The 26,118-nt window shown below is 35.5% G+C and overlaps 1 protein-coding gene across 7 annotated transcripts in view; it reads right to left on the bottom strand.

Annotated features, from left to right (window-relative positions):
• KCNIP4 (potassium voltage-gated channel interacting protein 4) overlaps positions 1-26,118 on the bottom strand; it is a 392,050-nt gene that overhangs the window by 126,105 nt on the left and 239,827 nt on the right. Inside the window, exon 1 of one of the 7 annotated variants that reach the window (XM_066317172.1) lies at positions 20,497-20,635. The exons of 5 other annotated variants lie outside the window; for them this stretch is intronic. Coding sequence is in view for 1 of the 2 variants with exons in the window: in XM_066317166.1 (XP_066173263.1) it covers positions 11,321-11,363 (43 nt within the window). In the remaining variant the exon portion in view is untranslated. Of the gene's footprint in view, positions 1-11,320; positions 11,444-20,496; positions 20,636-26,118 lie in introns of those variants that run through there. One more of the 7 variants, XM_066317166.1, reaches the window with a different exon arrangement.

The following is a 26,118-nucleotide window of genomic DNA, read 5'->3' as shown; positions in this document are numbered from 1 at the left end:
ATTAAATCCTTAATGCAATCATATAAAACTTAATTTTAGTCATCCGTGATTGTTTCAAGTGTATATTATCTCTTTACTACTACAGATTGAATGAGATTCATTTAATCTTCATTGTTACAATCCAAAGTCATTAACCTAAACTAGGAAGGTGTGAAATTAATGTTGCAACAGCCTCAAATTTCAGTATGCTGAGGGACTTTTTTAAAAGCAGCTGAGCATAGGTGAATTGCTTCAAGAAAGTTGAAAAAATATATTTTTCCAGATTACTCAAAAATCTTTTTATTTTAAAAAATAGTGTCTTTTAATCCAGTTACTCAACTTTTGCCAACAATTTCACAGTTTAGCATAACATTTGCAATTTAATTAAATGCTAATAAAATACATCACTTGTATCACCTGCAGACTAGGATGTGGGTGGCTCAATTACTTCAGTATTTACAGCTCACTGAGTTGTGAAGGGCAAATGGAAACTTTTTCACATTACTGAACAGCCCTATTTGAGAACTAGCACTGGAGGATGATACGAATGTTCCCAAATTGGAATAATAAACACAGAGGTAGAATGAATAAATCAGTGTTCTCTTATGATAAGGGGAAAGAAAAAAAAAAAAAAAAAAAAAAAACCAAAAAACTCCACTCTCATTAATTATTAGGACATATTTTAAATTGAGAAAGTTAGCATTTTAAGAAAAAAAAACCCTAATGTTTGTTGTGCTATTAATCAGTCCAAGTCTATACAGATCTTAATCTCCTATTTCTTCCATTTTTTACACATTTTTGTAAGGCAACCTGAAGGTACTCTGCTAGAATTATTAATGGCTTTCCCTGCCCAGGTTGATTACTGTTTTTTTTTTTTTTTTGTCATTAAAATATACAATAGCTCATCAGTAGCTTGATGAAGTTCATGGGTATCCTTGGCATTTTTCCTCCACAGTCTGAGCAGGTATGAGAAAAGCCTGTCCTTTCAAAAAATCTTCAACATCCACTAAGTTAAGAAAATAATCAGGAACACTGCAGTACAAAGTTCACGCTTTCTCCATATAATCTTCCTTCTCTTGCAATGATGACAGCACAGTTTAAAGCTGCTACAGCTACAGATATCAGTATCTGCATTCAATATTAGCAATTTGAGAAGATACTTCATTCAGTCTGAGCTCATCATGCATACCCCAGGCATTATTTTTCTTTATTCACTATCTCAAAAAACCCCTTCTATTCTTTAACAGCTACCACTTCAGAACAGTGAGTTTAGGCACCACTGTTCTCCAGCTGCAAGGACCAGGCACTGGCCTGGGCATGGTAGGCAGAGAATGGCACAACCCACAGGAGGGGTCTGAGGCTGCTGTCAGGCCATCCTCACTGCCCCAGTGCCCCTCTGAGAGGTCTCAAGCACGGCTGAAGGAGTCAGAGACCACAAGGTGATGCAACTGCACGTAGTTTGCATCACTTCTGCTCTTGGTTGCTATTCAAGTGGCTAACAGCGTGATGTAACTGAAGCAAATGTGTTTTAGAGAGTTAATTCTGCTTTCCTAGTACACAGGGCTGCTCTAACAACAGACCAGATTAGTCCTCTGGAGAGTGTCTAGAGAAGGGGAGCTGTCTGGGGTGTTCAGAGAAGTCAAGGAGTTACAGGCCAATTGGGATCACAAGCTCCAGGTCAGTTGTGACAGGAACAGACAGAAAATGCTGCAGCAGACTGATGTGTCAACATCAGAGCAGCAGTTGCAGAGGAAGCTTAAAATAAAGAAATCATAAAACAGAAAAACAGCAATAACATCACAGGTATTTATGGACATTCTTCCAAGGTGTTAAGACAGGATAGAGGAAAAATACCCTTAACGCTTGTATGGTAAAGAAAAAGAAAAGCAGAGTAGAAAAATTAGCAAGCAAAACCCTGCTGATCTCTAAAAAAACCAAAACAAAAAAAAACACCCCAAAAACCCCAAACTAACCAAACAAAAAACCCAACCAACCAAAAAAACAAACAAAAAACCTCCAAAAAAAAACCCAAACAACAACAAGAAAAACCAAACAAAATTTTTTTTTTCATGTAAGCCTGGGACTAACATTTCACCAAAGTCAAAATGGCTTTACTCCCAGTTCTTTGTACGGATGACAAGTGTATTTCAGATCATGGCTGAATAGCAGGTGTTGGCAAGACTTCAGAAGAGAACTAAGCTTCTATGTTGAGCTTCAAGAAAAATCCTTAAATATCACCTTATTGGTGATAAGGTGATAATTTAGGATCTATCCAAAACCCATGAAATACTTTCTATTGCTGACTCATTATCTGAGTGCTGCACTTAGTTGAAGCAGTGTTGTGTAATGCATAAAGCTGTCCCTTCCAGGATACCATTTCAGCTGCCATCCTCACTCAGTTTTGAAGCCCATCTTGACCAATATGCACTTCATTGTACTTTCTCTTCTCCCTGCTGCACTTTCTATACATCTCCTGCTTGAACAAGTCCCTCAGCCTCTCTTTGGAAACAGGCTTATAGCTGTGGTAGTATCTAAAAAAATTGATCAGTAGGTCAGAGTTGCACAGGCTGGACAATGTTCCAAGAGAATCCTGGGAGAGAAAGCCAGTATTTTTTTTCATTCTTCATATGAGAAGAGACTAAAACCTCAAGACAATGATAAAAAAATGTCAGCTTAACAATAATTAATGGACAAATATCACTTTGCATTATGTACTGCTCCGCCAACTGCTTTGGGTACTATAAGAACTTTTCAGGCTAATTTGATTTTTCAGTAGCTGATGGCACAAAGAAGGCACAAATTAAAACTATCTCAGAGAAAGAAAATCCTGTAGACTGGAAGAAGAGACTAAGGAAATGGCAACTGGGAACTTCAAAGGAGACAAAGGGAAGCAAATAGTTTATGTATGATCACAGAAAAGAGTACTTTATTAAACAAATTCAGCATTCAAAAATGGTCAGAATTATGGGTAGAAAATGGAGATGAGAATGTTGTAGAGGTAACGTTAAGAGAAAACCATAGAAACCAGAGCTGAATAAATATACCAGAGAGATTAAAACAGCGAGATAGCATACAAGAAAAGATAGAATAAATATAGAATATTTTTGTATTTTTTACCGAGTCTGGATACTCATATTCAGTTGGGTTTTTTTATTCTTATCCCTATTTATTCCTTCTCTTTCCCCTTGTTTGACAATTGAACAAGACAAGAGCATGAACAAAATCTGATGTGGTTACACACTTCTATTTTTGTAGACTAAGGAAAAGAAAGAAGTGTATTTCCTTCACAGGTTTTTCATATGGCTTTTATGAACTGGAAGACATGAACTACAAGGATCAGGTCTATTTTTAATAGACTTTACAGCTTCACATGGAAAATGGAATAATCAGGAAAAAATATATTATTTAAAACTAAAGTATAGTCTCCCATTCCCTCTGTCTTCTTTTCCACAGCATTTTTCAGCTTTTATGTTAAAATGTGTTTGAAGGCTCTACATCATCAGACTGTACAAGTTTTGTCACCATACATGCACACAGTCTATGACATGCCACGACAGAGATGTTTATAATAGCATGCTACATGAGAATGCAATGCACAGATGGATGACAGAGCACGACACCAAACAGGCTGGAGGATGATGTTTTCAGGAGCAGGAACAAATTCCAGTAAGTAAGCACATCAATATGAAACAACTGCAACAGTGGGAACAATTGATTGCGATAAACAAGCTGATTTCTTCCTTCTGTCACTATTACTCTAAATAACGATTCAGACAGTTTTCGAATAAATACCTGTAAAATAAATTATTTCTAAGGTTTTATTCTGATTGCATTATTTCAAAAATCTTAGACCATCAATATTGCATGAGCTTGACAGTAACCCATGAGATATTCATATGTATGTTTTCATTAGTTAATTGAGCTTATCATCAGGGAGAAAATATTAAAATTTAATGGAAACTACAGTATGGGAAAGTTGAGGCAGAGAAGAAAACGTTACAGCTATGTAATCGAACTTTTTTAGAATAGCTATGTCTTTATCTGAAAAAAAGGATCAATCATATGCTTAAAAAATAAAAACAAGGAGAAATCTTTTACCTTGAGGAGTTCTTACGGAAGTAGAGTCAGTAAATCTGAAGACAAAGCATGCAAAACTTGCAAGGGGAATTCTACGGACTGTGCTGTGTAGTAGGAAGACATAATAATCTCTGAATAAGGTCAAACCAGGATATTTCTGCGACGTAAAAACTTATGCTCTGCTAATCTCTTGAATATTTCAAAAAAGTCAATAAAACAGTGGCGTGGGGACAAAAAAGGCAATTAAAATAAAATCCCAGCCTTAGGGAGTCTTTAATATTTCAGATTAATTAAATGAGTATCAACTATTTAAATAATTGAGAATAATTAGTTATCAATTCTGAGATTTTTTATATGTAATACTGCAGAACTCATGATTGGTAGTATATCTGAGGTTATTATATCTGTAACACTGATTAAGTTAAAATGTCCTATTTAGAAGTGAAAAAAGGCTAAAGTGAGCTTTGGTTTGGATTTTTTTCCCCCCTCGGTAAAACCTCTAGGCAAGAAACCTTTGTGGCCAAGAGTTTTATTAAATATATTTTAGATTTTGATATTAGTAACTTATCTTGCAATTACTAGTTTTGTTTTCAAGGATTTTCTGAAAACTAAGAAGCAATCAAGTATCAGCATAAAAAAAGCTATTATAACCTTTTTTTTTTTAAACTAACCAAAATTGAATAATTAAGGTCCCAATAGAAGACTGACTTAATAAATCAATGTATTAAAAAACTATTTACTTACATTCCAAATCAACACACTGACATCAGTCTTGGGGTCAAGAGAAGAACGAATTACATAACATTAATAAGGATTAAAAAACTGAAGCATTGTTTTCCTTTAATCTAAAATCCCAGACAGTATTCTAGCCAGAACAGTAATCCTGACCTAAAGGACACAAACTGCCTTTCTATTTCTTTTGCTCAAGTGTGGTTTCCAGACCAGTGTAATCAATTAAGCCAGTCTTACAGTACCCAAAATAGCTATTCCAGCTCAGCACTTCAGAACTTTCTCCTCACATTTCTGCTCAGGAATGAATCTCTTGCTTCCCCTTGCACACTGCAGCACTAAGCATGTACAATGGACTCACCTGGGGTGACAAATAAACTACTCTTGAAGTACAGCATGTCAGATTTCAGGGATCTTCCTTTAACTTGTATGGTGATTAATGACTTTCAAGTGTCAGTTGCGACTTTTCATTCCTAAATGAAAGGAAAGCTAAAACCAGGACTGAAAGTTACGTGAAATTATTGTTTTTCTATTCATTATGGGTTCACAATAGAGTGGTAAAAGTTAAAGACACTTGCAAGCTTAATTTCAAGATGCCAAAAAGACATATTTTGGTATTTGAGAAAACTAGGATCCCCTTGTGGAAAAGACAGTTAACACTTGTAGTCAGGTAATATCTGTATCAGTCATATATGCCATATCACTCTGACCTTTTCATCAAATTTTCATATTTTTAGATGATCACTTTACCAGCTTCAAATTCTCTACAAAGAACAGTGGGAAAACAGCCAGCTTTGACTTGGTTTATGACTTCACCTTTCAAATCTGATCTTTTCCTAGGTATTGTTTTTTGAAAAAGTATTCTGAAGGGTTAAGCCTTTCATAATATACAAAAGCATCTCTCCTTCTACTCAAGAATAGGTGTGACAAGTCAAAAAAAAAAAAAAAGTTAGAGTGAAAATATACCCGTAATCTATAGGATAGTATCAAGACTGCCCAGCTTAGTTGTAATGACAAATTTGATGTGTAAATTCAAGAGACTAATTAGAGCCTCTGCACTGCAAAAGAGCTGATTAAGTGGTTTACTGCTGCAAAAAAAGCTATTGCCATTCCTCTCCCTATGTGACCCTACCTCCTCTCTGCTATTAGCTCTGAAACTCACCTGATTGCAGAGTAAACTTATTTAATCATGAAGACAAAGGGCGTAGGGAGGAGGAGAAAATGAAAAATCACTTCATTGTGCATTACTCCATTAGCAACAGGTCTTGCTAAAATAGGCAAGAGTCTCATCTCTGCTACGGTAAGAAAAAGTTGATTATAAAAAAACAACCCTTAGATTTTTGAATATACATTTAAAAATACTCCACTGAAGAGTCTAGTAGATGCATTTTAGAGGTATTTCAACAGGAGACTCAGTAGAGAGAGAGAGTTCAGATTGGAGGACTCACACAAGCACCTGACTGACAAAGAGGAGTTTCAGCATGTACACTGAAATGAGTCAGGACACACTGAGAATAACTAAAAAGTCCCCTAAAAACAAGTGCAATAAATCCTATTAACAAAAGTATGCTATGATATGTTGAAACATAGTCTATATTTAATTGCTTGCAAATACACATTAAAAAATTACTATCAAAAGAAATTAAAATAAAACTAACCATTACTTTATTAAACCTGTGGATTCATTACTCTTATCTGGGATGATTTTCTCCTCATAATATTTTTAGTATTGTCAATGTAATGGTTATTCTGTTTTCTTATCTGTTTTTACATAAATCCATAAAATGAAATGTCTAGTAATGTGTTTGAAAATTACATATTTTTGGGAAAAAAAATCTTAAAAATCTGCTACTTCTGAACCCCTATTGTTTTACTAAAAGATCTTCTCCAAGTAAGTTTTATACTTAACATTTAAAGGGCAAAACTTTAATCAAAAATCCTTCAAAAGCATACACATTTAAGGAAAAACAGACAAGAAAATGAAAGGCCAAGCAGTAGTGCTGCAGAGAAGGTTCCAATAAGCAGATTGAATTACGCATTGCACAAACTGACCCCGCTCTGTCAGCTGTGCTGAGTTGTGGGAGAATCCCCTACCGGATTACACTGACAAGTTTTAGTCAAATAAAGACAGAGATAAAATTAGGCCAAGCTGAGAGTATGACAAGAAAATTAGAAAGCTTAGAAAATATGATTTATGATGAGGGTTGGGCTTAAGGAGAGAAAATGATGAAGATATAGGGGAAGAGTATTCCTATCTAAGGACTTAGGGAAATAATTGGTCTACTTTCAGTAAAGGAAACTTGGTTTAGGTACTGGGACTCCACCTACAGTGGGAGCGTTTCAATTAACCCACGATAAAGAAAACAAATAAGCCAGGGAAAGTGTAGAATGTAAGCAAGCAAGATTCTGAAAAATATGTATTATTCTTGACACTCCTGGGCATAAGGACTGTCCACCAGTCTTGAAACTAAACAATAATCCTGTCTGGTTTTCTTGACACTGACTCCAGCCACAGACTTCTGATGTTCTAAACCAAAACTGTTCTAACGATCTAAAGTGACTTCAAGAAAGTCAAAAGAATTGAGGAAGGGTGGAGAAAACACAAGCTCTTCATAAAGAAAAACATTCACTACAAAAAGGAGAGTATTAAATATGTATTGATCTCTACATTAATAAAACAGCATTTCTAGCTGAATATTAGAAGACAAATTTTAGATTCCTTTGGTCTTACATATGTCTCACTTCATGTCCAGTACACTGGAGAGAAATATATTGCAACTTATTTCAATTTCCAATATATCTGTTTTTTTCAAAAGAGAATAATAAGTTATAGCCACTTTTATTAATTATTTACTGTGCCACTCTTCACAGGGACTATTATTCTCTTTTCAACTTCAGTGGCCAAACACCCTTCAAGTTAAATTTGACTGATGTAAAAATCCACAAAACTTTACATGTATTTTTTCATACTATGTTCTCTGGTCACCTTGAGAACAACTTTCAGCTAAGAACTCCAACTTAAAAATCAAGGAACATGTTTTAATAATAAGCATCAGCCTGTTGTCTACAGACATAAACACATTTTTCACCCTGGAAGAAAACAAGGAGTCATGAAATAAGTCAGATCTTCAAATCTTTCGGTTAAATAACGGAAAAAAAAAACAACAACCAACAACAACAAAACAAACAAACAAACTGACCCCCCCTAAAAAACCACAAAACACTAGCAGCAATAGATTCCCAAGTCTATTGGAAACTTACATCAATTCTATGGAATCACAGAATGCCTTGGGTCAGAAGTGACTTTGAAGGTCCACTTTCCACCTCCCTGCAATGATATGGACACCTTCCACTAGACCAGATTTGACTGCTCAAAGCAATTCAACCTGGCCTTGAACACTTCTAGGGCTGGAACAGCTACATCTTCTCTGGGCAGCCTGTTTCAGTGCCTTAGCACCATCAGAGTGAAGAATTTCTTCAGTGCACCTAATCTAAATCTACTTACTCTCTTTCAGCCATTATCCTTTATTCTATAACTATATACCCTTAAATGTCTCTCTCCAGCTTTCAACCCAATAAAGCCTTTATAGGACTCCACTTTTCACCCTAAGCCAGTTTATAATACTTCATTGAAAGGTAAAAAGAAGCTAAAAAGCTTTAACACCTCTGCAACTGCAACAACTACTTTTCTTTACTCTTCTTTTATTTCCATGTTCTCAAATTTTAAAACACTACATTGCTTCTGTAGACAATTTTTGACGAATGATGGATGTGTGTTTACTTGACAAAAAAAAGTCAAAACTAAAGAGCAAGATTATTCTTAGCACTCTGTGGTTATCTAAGAGGATTAGGGGATTTATTCAGAAGAAAGAGACAGCTGTAGCTCTGATACCTGCTCAGTCAGAAGACAGTGAGCCCAGAGGAAAGTGCACCTTGCTCTCAGAAAGGTCTCCAAGTAGGCACATGGCCACACAACTTCTGAGAGCACAAGTGGACATGTCTATGCCTTATGTAGGAGAACTGCTGTCTGATTTTTCTTAAGGGCAATGCACAGTTAGAAAACTAGCATTAAAATGTGACATCACTCAATATTTACTTCACTGAGTGTTAAGGGATTTTTATTCCCTTTCTGAGTGATTAACAGAGAAATCATTAATTGTGAAGGACAATAAGAGTTGCACACCTGAGCCCACGATTACACGGCCACAATGTCTGGCACTTACACACACGATGAGAATGTTTACCTACTGATATTTTACAAACTTTAAAATAGTCTGACTTTCAAACTTCTAAATTTAAAATAGTTTCATTTTTCCAAGGTGATCTAAAGCCTTAGTAAACAGTTCTGGGAACATAACAATGACACCTCCAACAGCACAACACTGCACAGTTAAATGACAAAGAAGAATGGCAAATAAAGGATACTGATTCCATTTGATGTTGAATGTGAGACTACTGATCGTCCTTTTATGGGATCAGACCAATTGTTTGGGTTGCAATTTATTATTCTCTGTGTATCTGAAATGTTAAAGAATTCTTTAAAAAAGAAGGTCTAATCTTGGAGTAATTTTTCCAAAGAGAAAAATAAGCATATTTTAGGCTTTTCTTACATGAAGGAAGAGTGCAACTTGTTCAAAATAGACAATGAATTAGTAAAAATTAATATCCCAGCTGATGTTGTTAGACCCCATATGACTTTGCATATTCCATGACATGCTATAATTCTTGTTTGGTTTTGCTATGAATGTTGCACATCTTGGAAGTTTTCAGACAGCTAGATGACTCTTTGACACTAGGAAAGACATTTTTATGGGATTCTAAAACTCTAAATTGGTTAAGCAGCATTGCAACATCCCTGATGCTTTTTTTTTCTTTAAATCTGAGCTAGGAGTCTTTGTTCTTCACAAACCATACTTTTTTTATAGGGGAAAAAAGAAACAAACTCTAGCTTTTCATAATAATTGAACAGTCAAAATCAGAAATTCTGAGACTGCTTCTTTCTATTAGATAGTGTCCATCTCAGAAGAACTGCCAACTTTTTGCTACACTCTTGACAGTCAACCTTGCACACCTTCTTGGCAAGAACAGGGGAAATAGATATACTTTCTTCTAGCCCTTTGATCTGATAATTCTAGCAAAAGAAATTTTAACCCTCCATTATGCACAAGGTACAAGATATCTAAAATCTTGTTCATTGTGTAAATCCAGTTTAGTACAAGATTAAAACAATTTTAACATAAAATGCATCAAGGCTGACATATGAGAAATTCTTATTATCCTGTATATAATGACTTCTTCCAGTTGACTAGTCTCATTCTGAACATTTATGGAACCAATAATGTAATGGAATGTATTTAAAATGCTGCTCAAACAATGTTACTCAATCGAAGTGTGCTTTTCACTTGGCAATTACAATACAATAAAAGCACACACACTCCCAGTTAAGATCTTAGCTGAAACTGACAATTAAAGACGACATAATCTGTTTATGTCAAAAACAATGCAAACAGATATTGTCTGCAGAATATTTTCTCTACTCCAATTAAATCCTTTTCAAGCAGATTTAAATTTAATTAGAGCAACCTGAGCAGGTAAACAAATGTTCTGGTATTTTAACATGTTGAAACAGCACACATGCATTTGTACATGCTATTTAAGAGATTTAAGATTTCACCTTCAGAACTAGAGAAGAGTAGAAAAACTAGCAAAAAATCAGATAAAAAAGCAAATTCCTGGAGTATTTCTAGTTCACACATACACAGCTGCAGCACTGTAAGTCATTCTTCCTCCCTCCCACAGCTCCACCATCAGTGCTCTCTACAGCCTTGCTTCTGAATTGACAGCTTCACTTCCTTTTCACCAAATGGTTTCTCTGCCACAATAACTCAAATGATTTCCCTATATTAAACTTCTGAGACTATTTTATTTGAAGCCAGAGTACTGAAACCCACATTTATTTTGTATTCAACAAAATAAACCGCATTCATTTTGTATTCAATATCTCAGACGAATTTTGAGACCAGGGGAAGTTTTTTAAACTTGAATTGCCTTTGTATCCACCAAGACAACTCACACAAAGCCAGAGAATCACACTGAACATTTAGACAGGTTCACTAAGCTAATCAAAGTTTAGCTGAACAGTCCAACACCAAGCACTGAAGAGAAAATATTTCCAATCCTACTCTTCCTCAGGGTTCAAGGCATTAGCAAGATGCCATCAGCATCACAGATGGCTGCAGAGTAAATAGCTGAATCATTTATGTTTATATAAACTGCTCTATTAGAAGGTAATACTTCTTTTATTTCTTTACTTCTTTTATTCCTTTTATTTCCCATGGGAGACTCAGACCATCCCACCCTCACCTAATGCATACCAATAAGGAACTAGATTTGAGAGCTGTAGAGTCTCATCTTTTCCTCCACAGGAAAAATCCAAGCCTACTTTACCCACTTTCCAAAACCATGACAACTTCTGGCACCATGCAGCCAACCTCTGGTTCAGCCACAGACTGAAAAATACTCCAATTTCACTCACCTCTGACACTGAAGGACTCTTCCCTGCTTCTGTACAGCATCATGCCTGGCCAAAGCCAGTCTGTCCCCTGCAGACAGTTGGATCCCCAAAGGCTCCAGAGCAAATCCCTGAGCCACAACCCCCAGCCCAGGTGCAGCCCAGACAAAACCATGAATTAGGAAGCAGATGTTCCCAGTTGTCCTCTGACACACCTGTTGACTCTCAGCATTGTCTGCTTCACACAGCACAAAGGAAAAGATTTTTTTTTCAGAGCCACGTTTGCATTTTTCCCCCCCTAAATTATCACTGATAAAATAAGTCATTAGATTGTAACAGTGGTAACAGTAACAGAGGAAAAAAAGTATTTTATTTCTTTCATCACATGGAGATTTCTGGTAACATTCTGATATTCTTACATTTCATTAGAACTGCTTGCAGTATTTTTGTTCCAAAAATATTCAGTATTGTTCTAATGGACTCCCACTGATGACTTTAAGAAATAAATAGTTATGCCCAAGAATATTCCTAGGTGCTTATACCAGAAGTGTTTCAAAGCTTTTCAAAGCCTTCTCTGAACTTTTCTGTATTCTTTCTTCCCATATCCTACCTGTAACATAGAAATTGCTTTGAAAAGCATTATTGATAGGGTTGGGTTTCTTCCCCCCCAATTGTCTCATTAGAGCTATCACTCATAAATCTGTTGGGTTTTCTTAACACATAATACAATACATCCAATCCTTTTTTAATTGAACTTAAAACTCCCATTGAGTTTTCCTTGAAAGGAATGAATTGTTGATTTTAAAATTTAAATCTGGGAAAGTTTCCCTTTCTCAAATTTAAGTACAGTAAATAGGGTGTTTCTTCACATCTTCCTTTATACTGAAAACTTCCCCATGCTGCTAATAATTTCTGTTACTTTCCACTAACTTTATTTTCCTGCTACAATCTCATAGTTTTACTATTTTCACCAAGTATCTTCTTGTAACATTCTAACAAAGCCATATGAAAATGATGCCTGTACTCTGGGGAACAAGTAAGTTCAAATTCTCATTATCCCCCCTTCAACCAATATTTACCACATGAAGAAGAAAGAAATCCTAAAATGAAATCCTACTACAATTTAGCTTCTATCAAATTTCGTTTGTAGAATTAAAGTTTATTAAGAAAACATAGATTTGCCTCTTCTTAAATCTGACCTTCAAGTGCAAGATTTAACAGACTAAAGATTAAAGTAAATCATGGTGGTTTGCTCATTCTTCTGCATTATGAAGAGCTGCAAGGAGGAACTAAAACATGAAATAAAAACAAATGACAAAGTCAGTGTGTGAAGGCAGATTAAGAAAAAGTATAAGCATTAGAAAGAATAAGTTTTAAGCTATCCAAAAGGAATATATTTTTAGTATTATTTTCTATAAATTCCTCAACAGATATATGTGAAAAGTAACCTAAACAGAGCAGTATTTATTTGTGGGCAACCCCATGGTGAGTACAAAAATTCCCCATAGTTGATCTAAAATATTATAGCAATATTAATTTTAAAAATATATGACTAATAAGAAACAAATTCCATCATTAATTATAGCTAACATAAGTGCATCCATTAAAATTAATATAGATATGAATTATAATAAGCAATGTGTTTCAAAAAGTAGATGCATAGTATTACCAAGGTTATCCTCACAGTTCTCTTTCAAGTAATACATTTGGAAAAAAAGTATTAACTAGTATTAGAAAAAATCTGTAAAGCACTGTCCATGCAAACAAATGGAGATCCTGATGTGAAGTCACTTTAAATAAAACAGATGCAAACAAACCACTAATGTCGTTAAAATATATCCTAGTAAAGAAATGACAAAATGTTGATCCTTGACACAAAAATAGTAGAATTCCTGACTTCCAGGGCAGTTTTCACAGATTTCATTTATCAGAATCTAGATTTAGACACGACTTCTTAAAATCAAGCTGAAATACGCATTATGACCAGACAAGAAAAAAAAAAAAAGGTAAGAAAATCTGATTAGAGAACTCTGAGCTATTTCAAATGCTTCAGAGTATCTGCACAAAGAGCAGGCACACATCTCGCTGCAGGCTGACATTCCATTTCTGGGTAAACCTCAGAGGTCTCCAGCCAGGTGAAAAAGCAGAGAATCAAGGAAAACACAGGGTGGTCTGAGGCAGCCAGGGCCTTGACACTGGGTGTGGAGAAAGTTCATTTTAGGTGCTATATTAGTTATTATTTCATTCATGTTGGGAAAGCCAAAATAGCACTGTGGCAATCTCTGCTTACAACCACTGGCGTCTCTCTCCCTATCACATCCTCAACAGGCTCATTTGGTCAAAATAATAATCAACAAAAAAAATTTTAAAAAATTGCTCTGTCTGAAGCACAGGGGAGGTTTTCAAAGCTGCCTGAAGGAGACACTAGTGAGATCTCCCACAAGGCAGTAATCAGCTAGATCTGCACACAGAACCTGTCCAAGGCAGACGTAGAAGTCAGCCCCAGTGCTCTGGTATCCTGGCAAGGCAGAAATTGAAATGATACAGGCAATAGACTGTTTGTTTATTTATTTACTTAAATAATGCCTGAAAAACATGGAAACTAAAAAAAAAAAAGGTTAAAAAGGCAGTTTCATGTTTAATCATCCCCTCATCTATATTTTTATTCATATCACACTGGGGATATGCATAAAAATTTGCATGCAGAATCTTGCACTAGTGGCAAACTAGCAAATGTTGGGCATTTAAACTTCTTTTAAGAGAATTTTATGTTTACATTCTGCATTAAGGAATTTGAAATAAAATGTTAATAAGAGCTTGAAGAGTCAAGAAACTAATTTCAAAATCACACAGAAAATTAAGTTTACAAAAGATGCTGAAGAATAACCTTTTCCCTGTTAACTCTCTTTGTGGTGAGGACTATCTGCTCCCTTTCCCTCATTCATTCTCTGTCTGGTGACCCACCATACTCTCCCCTTATCCAATATTTAACATCCTTGTTCATCTTTTTTTCCTTCATTAAATCCTCTATAACTAAGTCTTTCTGCACAGAACTCTGCCCAGAAATACAATTAATTAAATTAGAGGAAATCCACTACCAGAGTGAACATGACATTTGCATGCAGCTCATTTTTAAATTAGCCTCCATTTTTAATATCTCCTTTTTTATGGTTTGTCCTTGCTACATGTAAAGGCAGTAATCTCCCCCTGTCTGGGACTGTAGTTCATTCTCTCAGTGTTTTCTACCTAGCAAAGCAAGAATGTATTACTGGTTCAATACAAATACTGCTGTGATAACAGCTACAACAATGACAGTAGGAATATTCTTATATTTAATAATATGTTAAGATGAATGGACAGCTGATTTATGAAATGGTTCTTTTTTCTTAATAACATTCCAAATAATTAAATAGAAATAAATAGATGGCAAGAATTATAATTTAATAAAAATGAAACCTCTTCTACCCCTAATTTACATGCATTGCAGTAAAAAAGTATGTTCAAAGTATAATACATGGGTTGCAGTATTATGTTTAAGGAATAATACATATGTTGCAGTATCATTTCATCATGTGATGAAATGTCAGAATTAAATCTCCCATACAACTCTAAGCTAGATGCTTTGGGCATATGAGTGCTGATACAATCTTTAATTACAAGATTTCATTATTTTCTTTTAAGACCTTTTTCATTACATTTACAGAAAGGATGGTACTCATTAAATGAAGAGCTATATAATATTTTCTTTTCCTGTGTTTACCCAGTATATGGTCTCACAACTAATTTGTTGCACACTATTTAAGACCTGCTCTGGAGGAGAGTAATATTCCCCTCATTAGTTTTTTGTAGAGTTCATCATGATAGGACCTCAGTGCTTCATAAACATCATCAAATTTACTTTTATAAAACCTCTATGACACAATTGCTCTTATTTTGCTATAGAAACACTGAAGCAAAAGGAACCTCATAGAAGCTGTCAAAAAAGAGTAGAGCTAGTGCCATTCACATTGTATTACAGCTCTTCAGCATTGCAACCTAAATGCAAGCAGCATTTCTAATGTAGACCTCAGGGTTTCCTGCACAGCAGTACTCAGGCAGTAACACAGAGCTGATTCAGCCTAGGCAGCGGGGTGCTGCTGCCACCCAAGCTCCTTTGAATGTTGTAAGTGAGGATGAGGCATCCTGGACTCCCTCACCCAGAGTGGCCTCAGCTTGGTGCAGCACAGGTGGATCTGGATGGTAGAACACTTGGGGCCATGGGGATGTTGTTCCTAGGTACAACTAAATGCCTATGTTCTACAGAATTTTTTACTCTGAACTTCATGCAGCATTTCCCAGAACTAAATATCCATTAGTGTCAGGAACAATAATTTTATTGTTCTGAGAGCAATATTGTTCTGAGAGCAATACAGCTGTGAAAGAAAGACTGCTCCATGTGGTGGCAGGAATAGAGGGTTCACTCCTGAACAACTGTCCTAATTTGAGCTAAAATGCTTATGTACACACAACATATAGACAACACTGGGACAACCAACAGAAATCCCACCTTCTTTCCAAAAGCGACAGCAGTGGCACTGTTAATACTCTTACCTACTTCACAAAGTAGTCCCATCAGAAGATGGAAGGTAAAATTGCACTTTTTCTTTTTTTCCATTTTCAGTGTAAAGCAAAAAGCTCGAGAGAGTTGTTTTAATTTGTTCTGGAGTACTGCTGCACAATCAAACATGAAAGAGCCACAGAGCCAGAACAGGAAACAGCATTGTTAGAATGCTCTAGCAGAGGAAAAAGAGGTTCTCATCCTTCCTATGCAGTGCCTGTGAAATTGCTAAGTGTCTTTGTGAACAGATAGCAAAAGAAAACTAAAATACATAAGTCAGAATTTTTCGCCCTAGCTCATTAACCTCTTTATATTGAATTTTTAATATACATGTCACAAGAATGGTGAAACCCTTCCTGTACGTCAGTGGAAAAAAAAACTTCAATTGACATTTATGGGGCTGAAAATTAAGTGTAAGATTAAAATATAGACAATGCCCAACACAATCAGTGAAATTCCAGAGCAAATTTTCAGATCAGTGTTAAAACAATCACCTACTAAGGACTAAGGTGACTTACACAGAGTTCAAGTCATAAATCTTTGTAACTTTCATGCAGACAAGAAATTAAATAGAAAGCATTTTAAATTAAGAGGTTCTATAGAAGAATTCAATTAAATGGGGGCATATTTTCCTATTGTTGCATTAATTTCAACAGATGTTTTCCCATAAATCAGGAAAATAATATACAATATTATCTATCACTCACGTCAGTAATAGGATTTTGCAAGGGCTGGTTCAAGTCCTTATAAAGCATATCACTGCTGCTCTCTGCTGGCCAAAGTAATTATTCCTTTATTTAAAACCTAGAGGAAATTCAGTGAATTTTATAGAAAACATATCACACAAAGAAGAACTTTTATGGCATTTAAATAACCACCTCAGTTATCACAACGATTTGTTTTCATTGGTACATCTGTATTCCTGAGGCCACCGAAATTAGTAATAAACTCCACCTTCAAAGGCCATGGCATTTAAATTCATAGATGTGCACATCAAAAGAGATTTTTGCTAATCCTGAGGGGTGATGAATGGAACAGCACAGAGTGCTTGTGGGGCAAGATGTGAAGAGAGTAAACAAAATATTTAAGACCGTTGGAATATCTTGCCTATTTAACAAAACATATTACCTAGTATGTACCTAACACATGAGCAAATGTCTTATCAGCATTATCTTCTCAAAAATCCACCTTAATTCTTTGCCTCAGCTAAAGCAGGAAAGGATTTTTGTCAATACAAAAAAAACCCCTCTAAATGTAAGTTTCCTACAGTTTCTAGTTTCAAGCATCTTCAAGACCTTACTGGACTGCCTTATTTCTATTTGAATTATGATATAAATAGAAGTCTCACTTTTGGAGCTCTGAGCCAGGTATTCCATAATTAAGTGGTCCCACTGGGTAACTATTGCTCAATATGAATTGAGGTTTCAAAAGCAGTTCCAAAATAAATAACATCAATTTACCATATTGTGAAAATGATTTTTCATAAAGAACTATTATATGGTAGGCTAAGTTAATTTAAAAATTTGCTCAGCTATGAGATGAAAGTTATGCTAAATCAGCATATAAAAAATATTCTTTGCCAAATCATATCAAATAATATCTCTGTTCCTAGCAAGAAACACAACCTGTTTGTTCAGTTTATCAAACAATTTATTTAGCTAAGTACAGAAATATGAGTAATTTATTTGTTCTGACTGAAAACTCATGTTTTTTCTCAATGAATTATTTCAGCAGTTGTACATGAAGACATTTAGCCATAATCTGGGATTACAAAAACTGAACCAGCTTTGAGCATACAACATTAGAAGAAACTTTTATCTGAAAAAATTATTTCCCATCAGCTTAGAGAGCTTTACTTGAGGTCAATGCACTTCATTTTGTGACAACATAAATAAGATGCAGAAAAAAATTGATTTCTATGTCTCCTTTCTAAAACTATACTTAAGTAGCTTACAAAACCTACTGAAGCAACAGTCCAATGTATTGCTGCATAAAGAAATCTCAGGGCTTTTTTGTACAAACATATGTGCATAATATAAAAGCCTATTTATTCCAAAAACATTAACAGCAGACAGCAGAAATCAAGACTTATTAATGATGTTTCTAAAGAAAGAAACAATCTGGGACCCACGACTAAAGAAATGGCATCTCTGTAGCCCCCCAGCTGAAACCAACCCAAGACATTAATTCAGCTACATTGACCCATGCATACAGATAACTTAACATCCAACTAATAAACAAGTGGCATTTTATCACCAAGCTTTAGTCCTCGTGACATTTACCTCTTACCTCAAGCTGATAAACCATTTTGTCTCACTGAAGTCTGAGCTCAGTGTGAAGCAGAAAGAGGAGTGAATTGCACTGTGTTCTGGGTTAGACTCAGTAGTTTTAAATGAGTACTCCAGCAGACATAATGAAAGAACTCAAATGCTTTTGCTATTATCACTTTCTGTAATGATTTACTAAGAGACTGCATAGCTCCATCCTATTAAGAGGTAAGGTAACCATTTCAAATTTATGTATGGAGAGAATGGAAGTATGCTGAGATGAGAAATGTAACTAAAGGGAAAAGAAGGAAGAGAGAAAACTTGTCATGCTGTTAAGTGGTATTTATCTTATGTTCTCAGGGTGTGTTTGGGATAAAACCACAAAGTTCTCAATGCAAATTCAGTTCCTCCAAACATTATAAACAAAAGCTTAAAACTTTCAGGGTGCCTGGGGTGAAACAGTGATAAGCTGAGGCTTCAGTAGGGATCCTAAATACCTTTGAGGTCGTCTCTGCTCCTACACACTGAGGCCATTGGCTAAGGTGAGAACAAAGTGAGAGTGAGTGAGGATGGGCTTTCCTTGTTCATTTCTAGGAGCCAAGCACTTGCCCAAGGAAATGCACTCTCTGCACAAAGGGGCACCCTGGCATTTCCTATCCCCCCACACCCACTGGTGATGTAAGGCTCATGTGAGGTTTTGCACAAGTTTTGAAGGGCTTAGCAGACCATAGTGAGAGACTCTGACCTTGGAGTCAGCTCATCAAATGTACACTCAGCACTGGCCATAAGGAATCCACTCCTGGCAGCCAAGGGATCTGTGCAGATTGCTTCAGAACCAAGCACAAACATGTCAAGGGCTTTCCAACAACACTGATCTCACCAGTGCTTGTGACCCTTGGGCAGGGAGGCAGTTTCCTTGGGGAAAATTGCTGAGGATGCAAAAAGTAATCAAATGGCTTGTATGTATGGCAATTCTGTGACTATGATGGGTAATATGGATGTGAATTGTCACTTACAACCTGCAAAATATGAACACAAAGCATTCCATATCACTCGACTTCACTGCTCAGGCAATCAAGATGGTCTAAGCATTGCCTGCAATTTCTGAACTGTTTTACTGTATACTGCTATTATTGTCAAGATGTGCTACCCTGGCTAAGGTAACAGCCTTACAATTTAGTAAGTTAAATGTCAAGTGTTCTGCTTAAAAAAACCAAAGAAAATGTAGAAATGTGAGACCTAGAATACTGTGGTAGAAAAAAAGCATCTTGTCCCTCAACATAAGTTCCCACAGGGTAAAGGTCAATTTTACTTATGTGCTGGCACTGCAAGGAAAAAAAACATTAAATGAAATTTTATTCACATCTGCAATTGTTTCTGGCTTATCTGGAAGGTAACAGAACTGTACAACTGCTGCAAGTCTGGGATGAAAAGCCTGGAAATGCTCTAATATGCTACAACTCTCAGCATATTTTCTTTAACAGATGTTGTCAAAAGTGAAGAAATAACATGCTGCACATTTTCTCTCCACCTCTGCTCTCAGTACAATGCAGACATTAAGTTTTATTTGATATTTTCCATCTTTTAAGACTAGCTGAATTTAAGACTCAAAAATTTTAACTTAGAAAAACACTGAGCTAAAAATGGGAGCTTTTCTCTAATTTATCTTTGAAGACAAACCAGGTGGATTCTTCACTAAATACCCCAATAAATACAAACTTCCAACATTGCAGCTAAGCAAAACCATTTGGATGCAGTGGTTTTCATGCCACTGCATAATTTTTGGCCAAGAAAGCAACTTACACATCATCCCATCCTTTAAGAAAAAAACCCTCTGACAGTCTATAACAGCAGTTCTTCATTCTGCTGGTGACAAACAAACCACCAGAGAAGCCCTGAAGACTGAGGAAGGTGAATTCTTGCTTCCTACAAGGCAAAGGAAAACTATTTTCTCTTTGACTGAAACAGCACAAGAAACAAAAAGCTGACTGAGAAATTTAAGAATAGTTGGTAAGAACATGACAGGCACTGGGTTACCTTGATATGAAAATTGGCCGAGTCTCACCAACAAAAGCAGTCCTGGATCTGGTGCTCAGAAGCTAAGTTAATGAGAATATTTTGCAACAGCTAACAGAATATATTAGTGTAAAAACCATGCAGACTTGGATTATACAAAGGTTAGTAACTAAAAAGGTCATGAATTATAGGCATTAATTCATAAACACAGATGTTTAAACAGATTTGCTATTGAGCAGACTATGCATTTATTTCTTCATTATGTTTTCATAGTGTAATTTTTAAGATTCAGTGATGTCAGTAAAGCATTTTTCCCTTACCTGTTCTCTGAAATTCCTTAGCATATCATAGACAATAAGGAGGGGGGTTTTGGTATTGTTTCTTGTTAGTGTTACATGTACCTGTTTCCTTCCTCAGTTTCAGCCTCTTTGTAAAATTAAAGCAAAAATATCATAGACAAAAGAAACAAACAGAAAAACAAAGAATTAAGGAGATATCTGGCATAAATAACTCCTATAAAGTTATGGTACTACTGGCAAAGATTGTGGGTTGTTGCAGCTCAGATGTGATAGGATGAAGCTGTGCATTCACACAACAACATGGGATGTGGGCCCCAGCTGGTGTTAATGGAAGAACTAAAGCTGCCTTATCCCTCTCTGGCACAATAAATCAGTGCCTGAGGTAGACTAATAAAAAAAGAAAAAGCTATTTTCAAGGCAGCAGGCATAGTTACACAGCAGGCTTGCCAAATCTTCACATTTAAAAGGAATAAACAATGAGAAACTCTTCCTCAAGAACATTTGTTTTAACCCTTTTTATCTGATTGTGCAGCAATTCAGCACTTAAAATATATGCAGCATTCATTTCACTGCATAGACTTGTAACCTGAGGAGGCTGTGCTTTAAAACACACTGACTTCTACAGTGCAGGTTCTCAAAATTCTGTTTAAAAAATAATATTGTATTAAAACATATCTACAATATTCTCAATCACTCCAAGAATCTGAAATCAAAAGAGAACCTCATGCTCCATAAATGTATAAAAAGGCTTACTTTTATATAATTAGTGTGAATATCTATTATTTTGGATTGAGCATATGTTTTGAGCATTCTTCACTTTTTTTCTCATTTCAATTTTCAATAAATAACTTCAGTAGTTTCCCTGAGCCTAGGAGCTTTAACAATGGAAACTTTAAAAAACCCATGAAAAATACTAAAATTGCTTCCTCAGAAACAGACTACTGAGTTCATTTCACAGGACAGAGAAAAGTTAAACTATTTCCACAGACATTAATATACACAGAACAAATGTTAAGTTTTCAGCTTTCCTTTCCACTCAGTTCTTGGCATCTGTACTGAAGATGACAAATTTCTAGTTAGGAAACAGGTGTCCATTTGGCGTTGGACTGACAATACCACCTGCTTTCACATGGGCAACTGCAAATATTTTCTGTATTCATAAATATAAGATTACACCTAATCCACTTCATTTTCAAGCCCCTCTGCCTTTTATTGCTGTTGGCATGATAATCATATGTATTTTGAGAGACAACCACTGGAGACCAAGAGCTTGTTCTTGCTGCTTGTATCTGCCCCAACCCTTGAGAAAGACTGTCCTGACCTTCAGTGCCTGCACTGCCTATACCTGTGCTGGCTCCCAATCTCCCTCATACCTGGGATGGAAGTCAGGCTGTAGGATCAGCCCAGGACCCTTAGACCTCAGTCAACCTTCACTCTTAAACCTAGTAGATAGGAATCAGCCTTTTAGGTGGAAAAAAATATGTTGGTTTGTTGTAAATCCTCTGTATTTCATTCACCTCAGCGAAGAGCTGGATGAGATCCACCTGCTCAGCTGTAGAACAATTAGAGAGTGCTGCAGTTCTCTCCCTCAAGCTGCACAAAAGGCTCATTTTCATTCAAATCTCTACAGTGGTGCTTTAATTGTTCCTAACTTCCTGTGAAGGTCAGTAGAAAATGTTGTACTATTGTAACTAAATATAAAATCTTTTAAAATGAGCAATACCAAATTACATACTTCAGGGTATATCACTTTCTGTCATATTTCTTAGCTCCATATGTTTAGCTTAGGGCAATATGTACATTTTCTTACATTTCAGATTCTTGTCTGCAAGATGGCAAACAGTAACTCATTTATTTTGTTAAAGCTCCAAGCGACAGCTCTGCCAAGACCAATAAAGAACACACTTACACTTAACATGTTTTTCTGTGTTATCTATAAATGTTGTCTATACTGCAGCCTTTGCAGTGCCATAAATAAGTGATTCAGTATTAAAAATGTACTCTGCCAGATCTTGAAACTTTTCTTTTAATTAGAATAACAAATCTAAGAAAATACTAAAGCCTCTGACTTTGACCTAATGGCTGTACAGAGAAAATAGGTCCAAGACTTGCTAGCTAATTTGTTTTCCTAAAGAAAAAGAATTAAAATTACAATGTGATAAAATTGCCATAGTTACAAAGCCCTCACCCTGCTGAAGAGAGATATGAATAAAAATACAGCCTGAAGACTAAACCCTTTACTGCTTTAATTGCACAGAAATGAGTAAGATTCACTTTAAAATGAGCCTTAGGCTTCCTGTAAGTCATAGTCTTACAAAATCAACCCAAAGCACAAAACCAGAACATTTTGTTCTCTGTCAAATTACCAAAGTTTTATAAAATGACAAAACTATTTATCATTCAAGGCTTTTAAATTCAAGTCAACTTCAGGAAGTAAATATACAATAGGAAAGTTAGAGTACAAAGGCACTGCAGAGCTTATAAAGAGTCATATTCTAGAGAAATTACTCTTCAAGCTTTTTAATTTCTGAGGAAAGTCTACACTCATTAAAGGCCCTTGACTTCGAGATTCACTTTAACTGACTTTTAAACTGTTTTAACTGTTTTGTAATCAGGCACGAGCCATGTAGGGTTTTCCTGACACAAAATATTTCCTAGAACTGTTACAGGTTCAAATTACCTGTATGAATACTTACCATATTAACTATTCTGCTGCTCAGCAGTGGGCTGAATATCAAAAGAACATTCCCCAGAGGGAATGGGTGCAATTTGCAAATGTATATCCTTCTAGTAGATTAGAAAACACATCGTCTTCAGTAGAGATAAATCAAATAATTTTCTTTACAATCTCTATTAAGAATAAATTTTGTATTCAATTACACAAAAAAACCCCCCAAATCTTTGAGAGGTATTTTCCCATTATTTTGTTTGGCAACATTAGGTAGGTGCACATAGAAGCTAAAAATCAGACAGGAGGTGAACTGTTTTTAATAAAGTGTAAGTCTTCCAAAATCTGAATCTCAATGGCCTTTAGCAAGGGAGACACTTGTCTATACTCTTTTTCACCCAAACTAATTTTGTGAAAATAAAAATACAAAAAAGTGCTGATTTTTTTATTAATTTCAGCTTAATTTGATTTTTTTTATATGAGATCTGTGAATTAAAAGAAGATTTTGGAAAGACAAGGCTAGGGTTTTATTACCAGAAATTTTTCCCTAGATAGAAAAAAAAAATAAATATAGGCATATAAGAGAATTATTGTTTATGAATGTAATAAAATACAAAGTCATTCATTCTTCAAAGGTTACCAATGTAAGTTATCCCTGCTTCCATTCCTTTCTTTGTCATTTAGTGTACCCAGAAGCAAAGCTGCTCTAAGGCAGCAATACAAAACAAGTGGAAAGACTTCACATAAAGAGAAATCTATGATGCAATGTGCTGATATGGGAGCAGAACATTTAGAAGTTACATGCTCTGCAGCTCAGTTTTAGGGGTTTATGTAACTGTGACTTCAAATCAATTCTACCTGTCTTTGAAATGCAAAAGAACAAATGTTTGGGTTTTGTTGTTTTGATTTTTTTTTCCTAATTAAAATTTATTTCCTCATTCAACACCCTCTATCCCCCAGGCTTAGCAGGGATCATGGACAAATATATAACATGAAGAGTGGGGCCTGTTAAAGATAGAGGTGTTCAGGATTAGTGCTAAGGGTAACAGAAGCATTTCACATCTGTGTAAAACACAGTGAAGTCAGACTCATGGTCTGGTGGGACTTACTCCTCCATTAAATACCTTCCTTTTCTTTTCAGATGTCATTCAAGGATTGGCAGGTCACTGATAATTAAGCTGGTATTTGATTTCAAACACTGAAGTGAGTGAACATCAGAAAGAGCTCTTGACATTGAAAAGGTTCCAGTAAATTGCCACAGATGACTTGTGCTTTGCAAGAAACATCTGATGCTTGCACAAGAATGGGAAAGGTCTGGTTCTTTAGGAATATGGAAAGTTCTGGAAAGTTCCCATAGCTACCACTTAGTTCTCCTTTCTAACACAGTTCTCTGAGAAGGAAAACAGCTTAATAGATCAAATTAGCAAGTTCATTATTTTTACTCCACTGATCTTCTATTTAATATCCCTACATACTATTAGATGAAAAGGAATTTTTAATATATTACAGAATGTAGTCAATAAATGCTACAGTTTGTGTAGCATTTATTATTCTGTGGAATTGTCATTAATGGAAGTACAAAATATATTCACAGATCTATACAAATTATAGACAAAATATATACAAAAGATAATCTGATGGGTCAAAACAGCCTTTCATTTAATGAATTATATAATCAATTAACATTTTGGTTAATTTCTAACTTTACTTCTTTAAAATACCCTTTAAGCAGTGGGATGAGCTGTCTATGTGCAAGATACAATAACTGATCCTTCTCTTAAGCTATAATATAATTTTAGCTCTAATATAAGTTCCAAGAAAGTTGTTGACAGCTTGAAGAGAGATTGGAATACAGCAAGAAGATGTAAGACTAGAAGAAGATTCAAGGATTTGAAGTTTGACCTAGCAGGAAAGACTAAAATACTGGATATATTTAATCTAGAAAAGAAATTGGAAGGACACTGGGTTGGTAGAAAAAAAATTTCCATTGTGTGTGTATGAAAAAAAAATTGTCATAAAAACCAAGGACACTATTTAAATCCATAGCACCAAAATCATAGGAAAAGAAACACTTGCATTAAAAATGTATTGTCAGTTTTCATAATACAGACATTTTTCTAAAGTCACAGTGAGTCACTAGGACTGCTAAATCTTTCCACAATCATTTCCCTGGAGAGGACAAGAGCATTGTCTTATCCTTCCCTTTATTCTCAAATTTAACTGCTTTTGTTGCCCAGTACTTAGCACTACAACTGCAACTAAGGCCACAGTTGCATTAAACTAGTCATTAAAGAAACTCTGCTATTTTGTAGATACAGATGAACACGTACTTGAATTTTGAAATATTGTCAACAGAAGTCTGTAAAAGAAGGATGCAAGTGAAAAACTTGTATGACTCTACTTGTCTTAAAAAATTCCTCTGGCTGTCACTGTCATGGATCATTAGATTGACAAAGAAGTTTATTCTAGAATGATACTCTAGTGCTACCCAATTCTTTTATAAATCTATTTGCTAACAGCTTGCTATTTGATTGCTTTAAATGTCATACTTTTTTCTCCTCTCTCTCTTGTCTATGTTTTTGAGGGGTTTTTGTTTGTTTTTTCTTTTAATGTGTAATAAAGCTGGACTCATAAGCCAAGAAAGATTGCTGTGAAATTCCAAAACAACATAATATGAAGTATCTAATGACCTTGTCAGCAGCATGATTTGAATGACATTTTCTCTAAGTAATATTTATATGCAGCTGGATAGAGGCTACTAAAGAAGTTACAGAAGCCATCACAATTCATGTAGATGATTATATCTTGACAGGTGTAATCATTCAATGTTGCTTCCTCTCTTCTCAGGCTAAGCTAATTACCACTGCAGTTTCCCTGCTACCAGAATGCAGGCAAACATCCCTGCATACACTGTCCTGTGTCCTGTTGGTTTTGAGAGTGGACATGTCAAACAGAGAAGAAAACCTCCTCATGTA

Source organism: Sylvia atricapilla, chromosome 4, assembly GCF_009819655.1.
Source record: "Sylvia atricapilla isolate bSylAtr1 chromosome 4, bSylAtr1.pri, whole genome shotgun sequence".
NCBI lineage: Eukaryota > Metazoa > Chordata > Aves > Passeriformes > Sylviidae > Sylvia > Sylvia atricapilla.
Note: the sequence above shows the minus strand (reverse complement) of the source record. Positions and strands in the feature narration are given on the sequence as shown.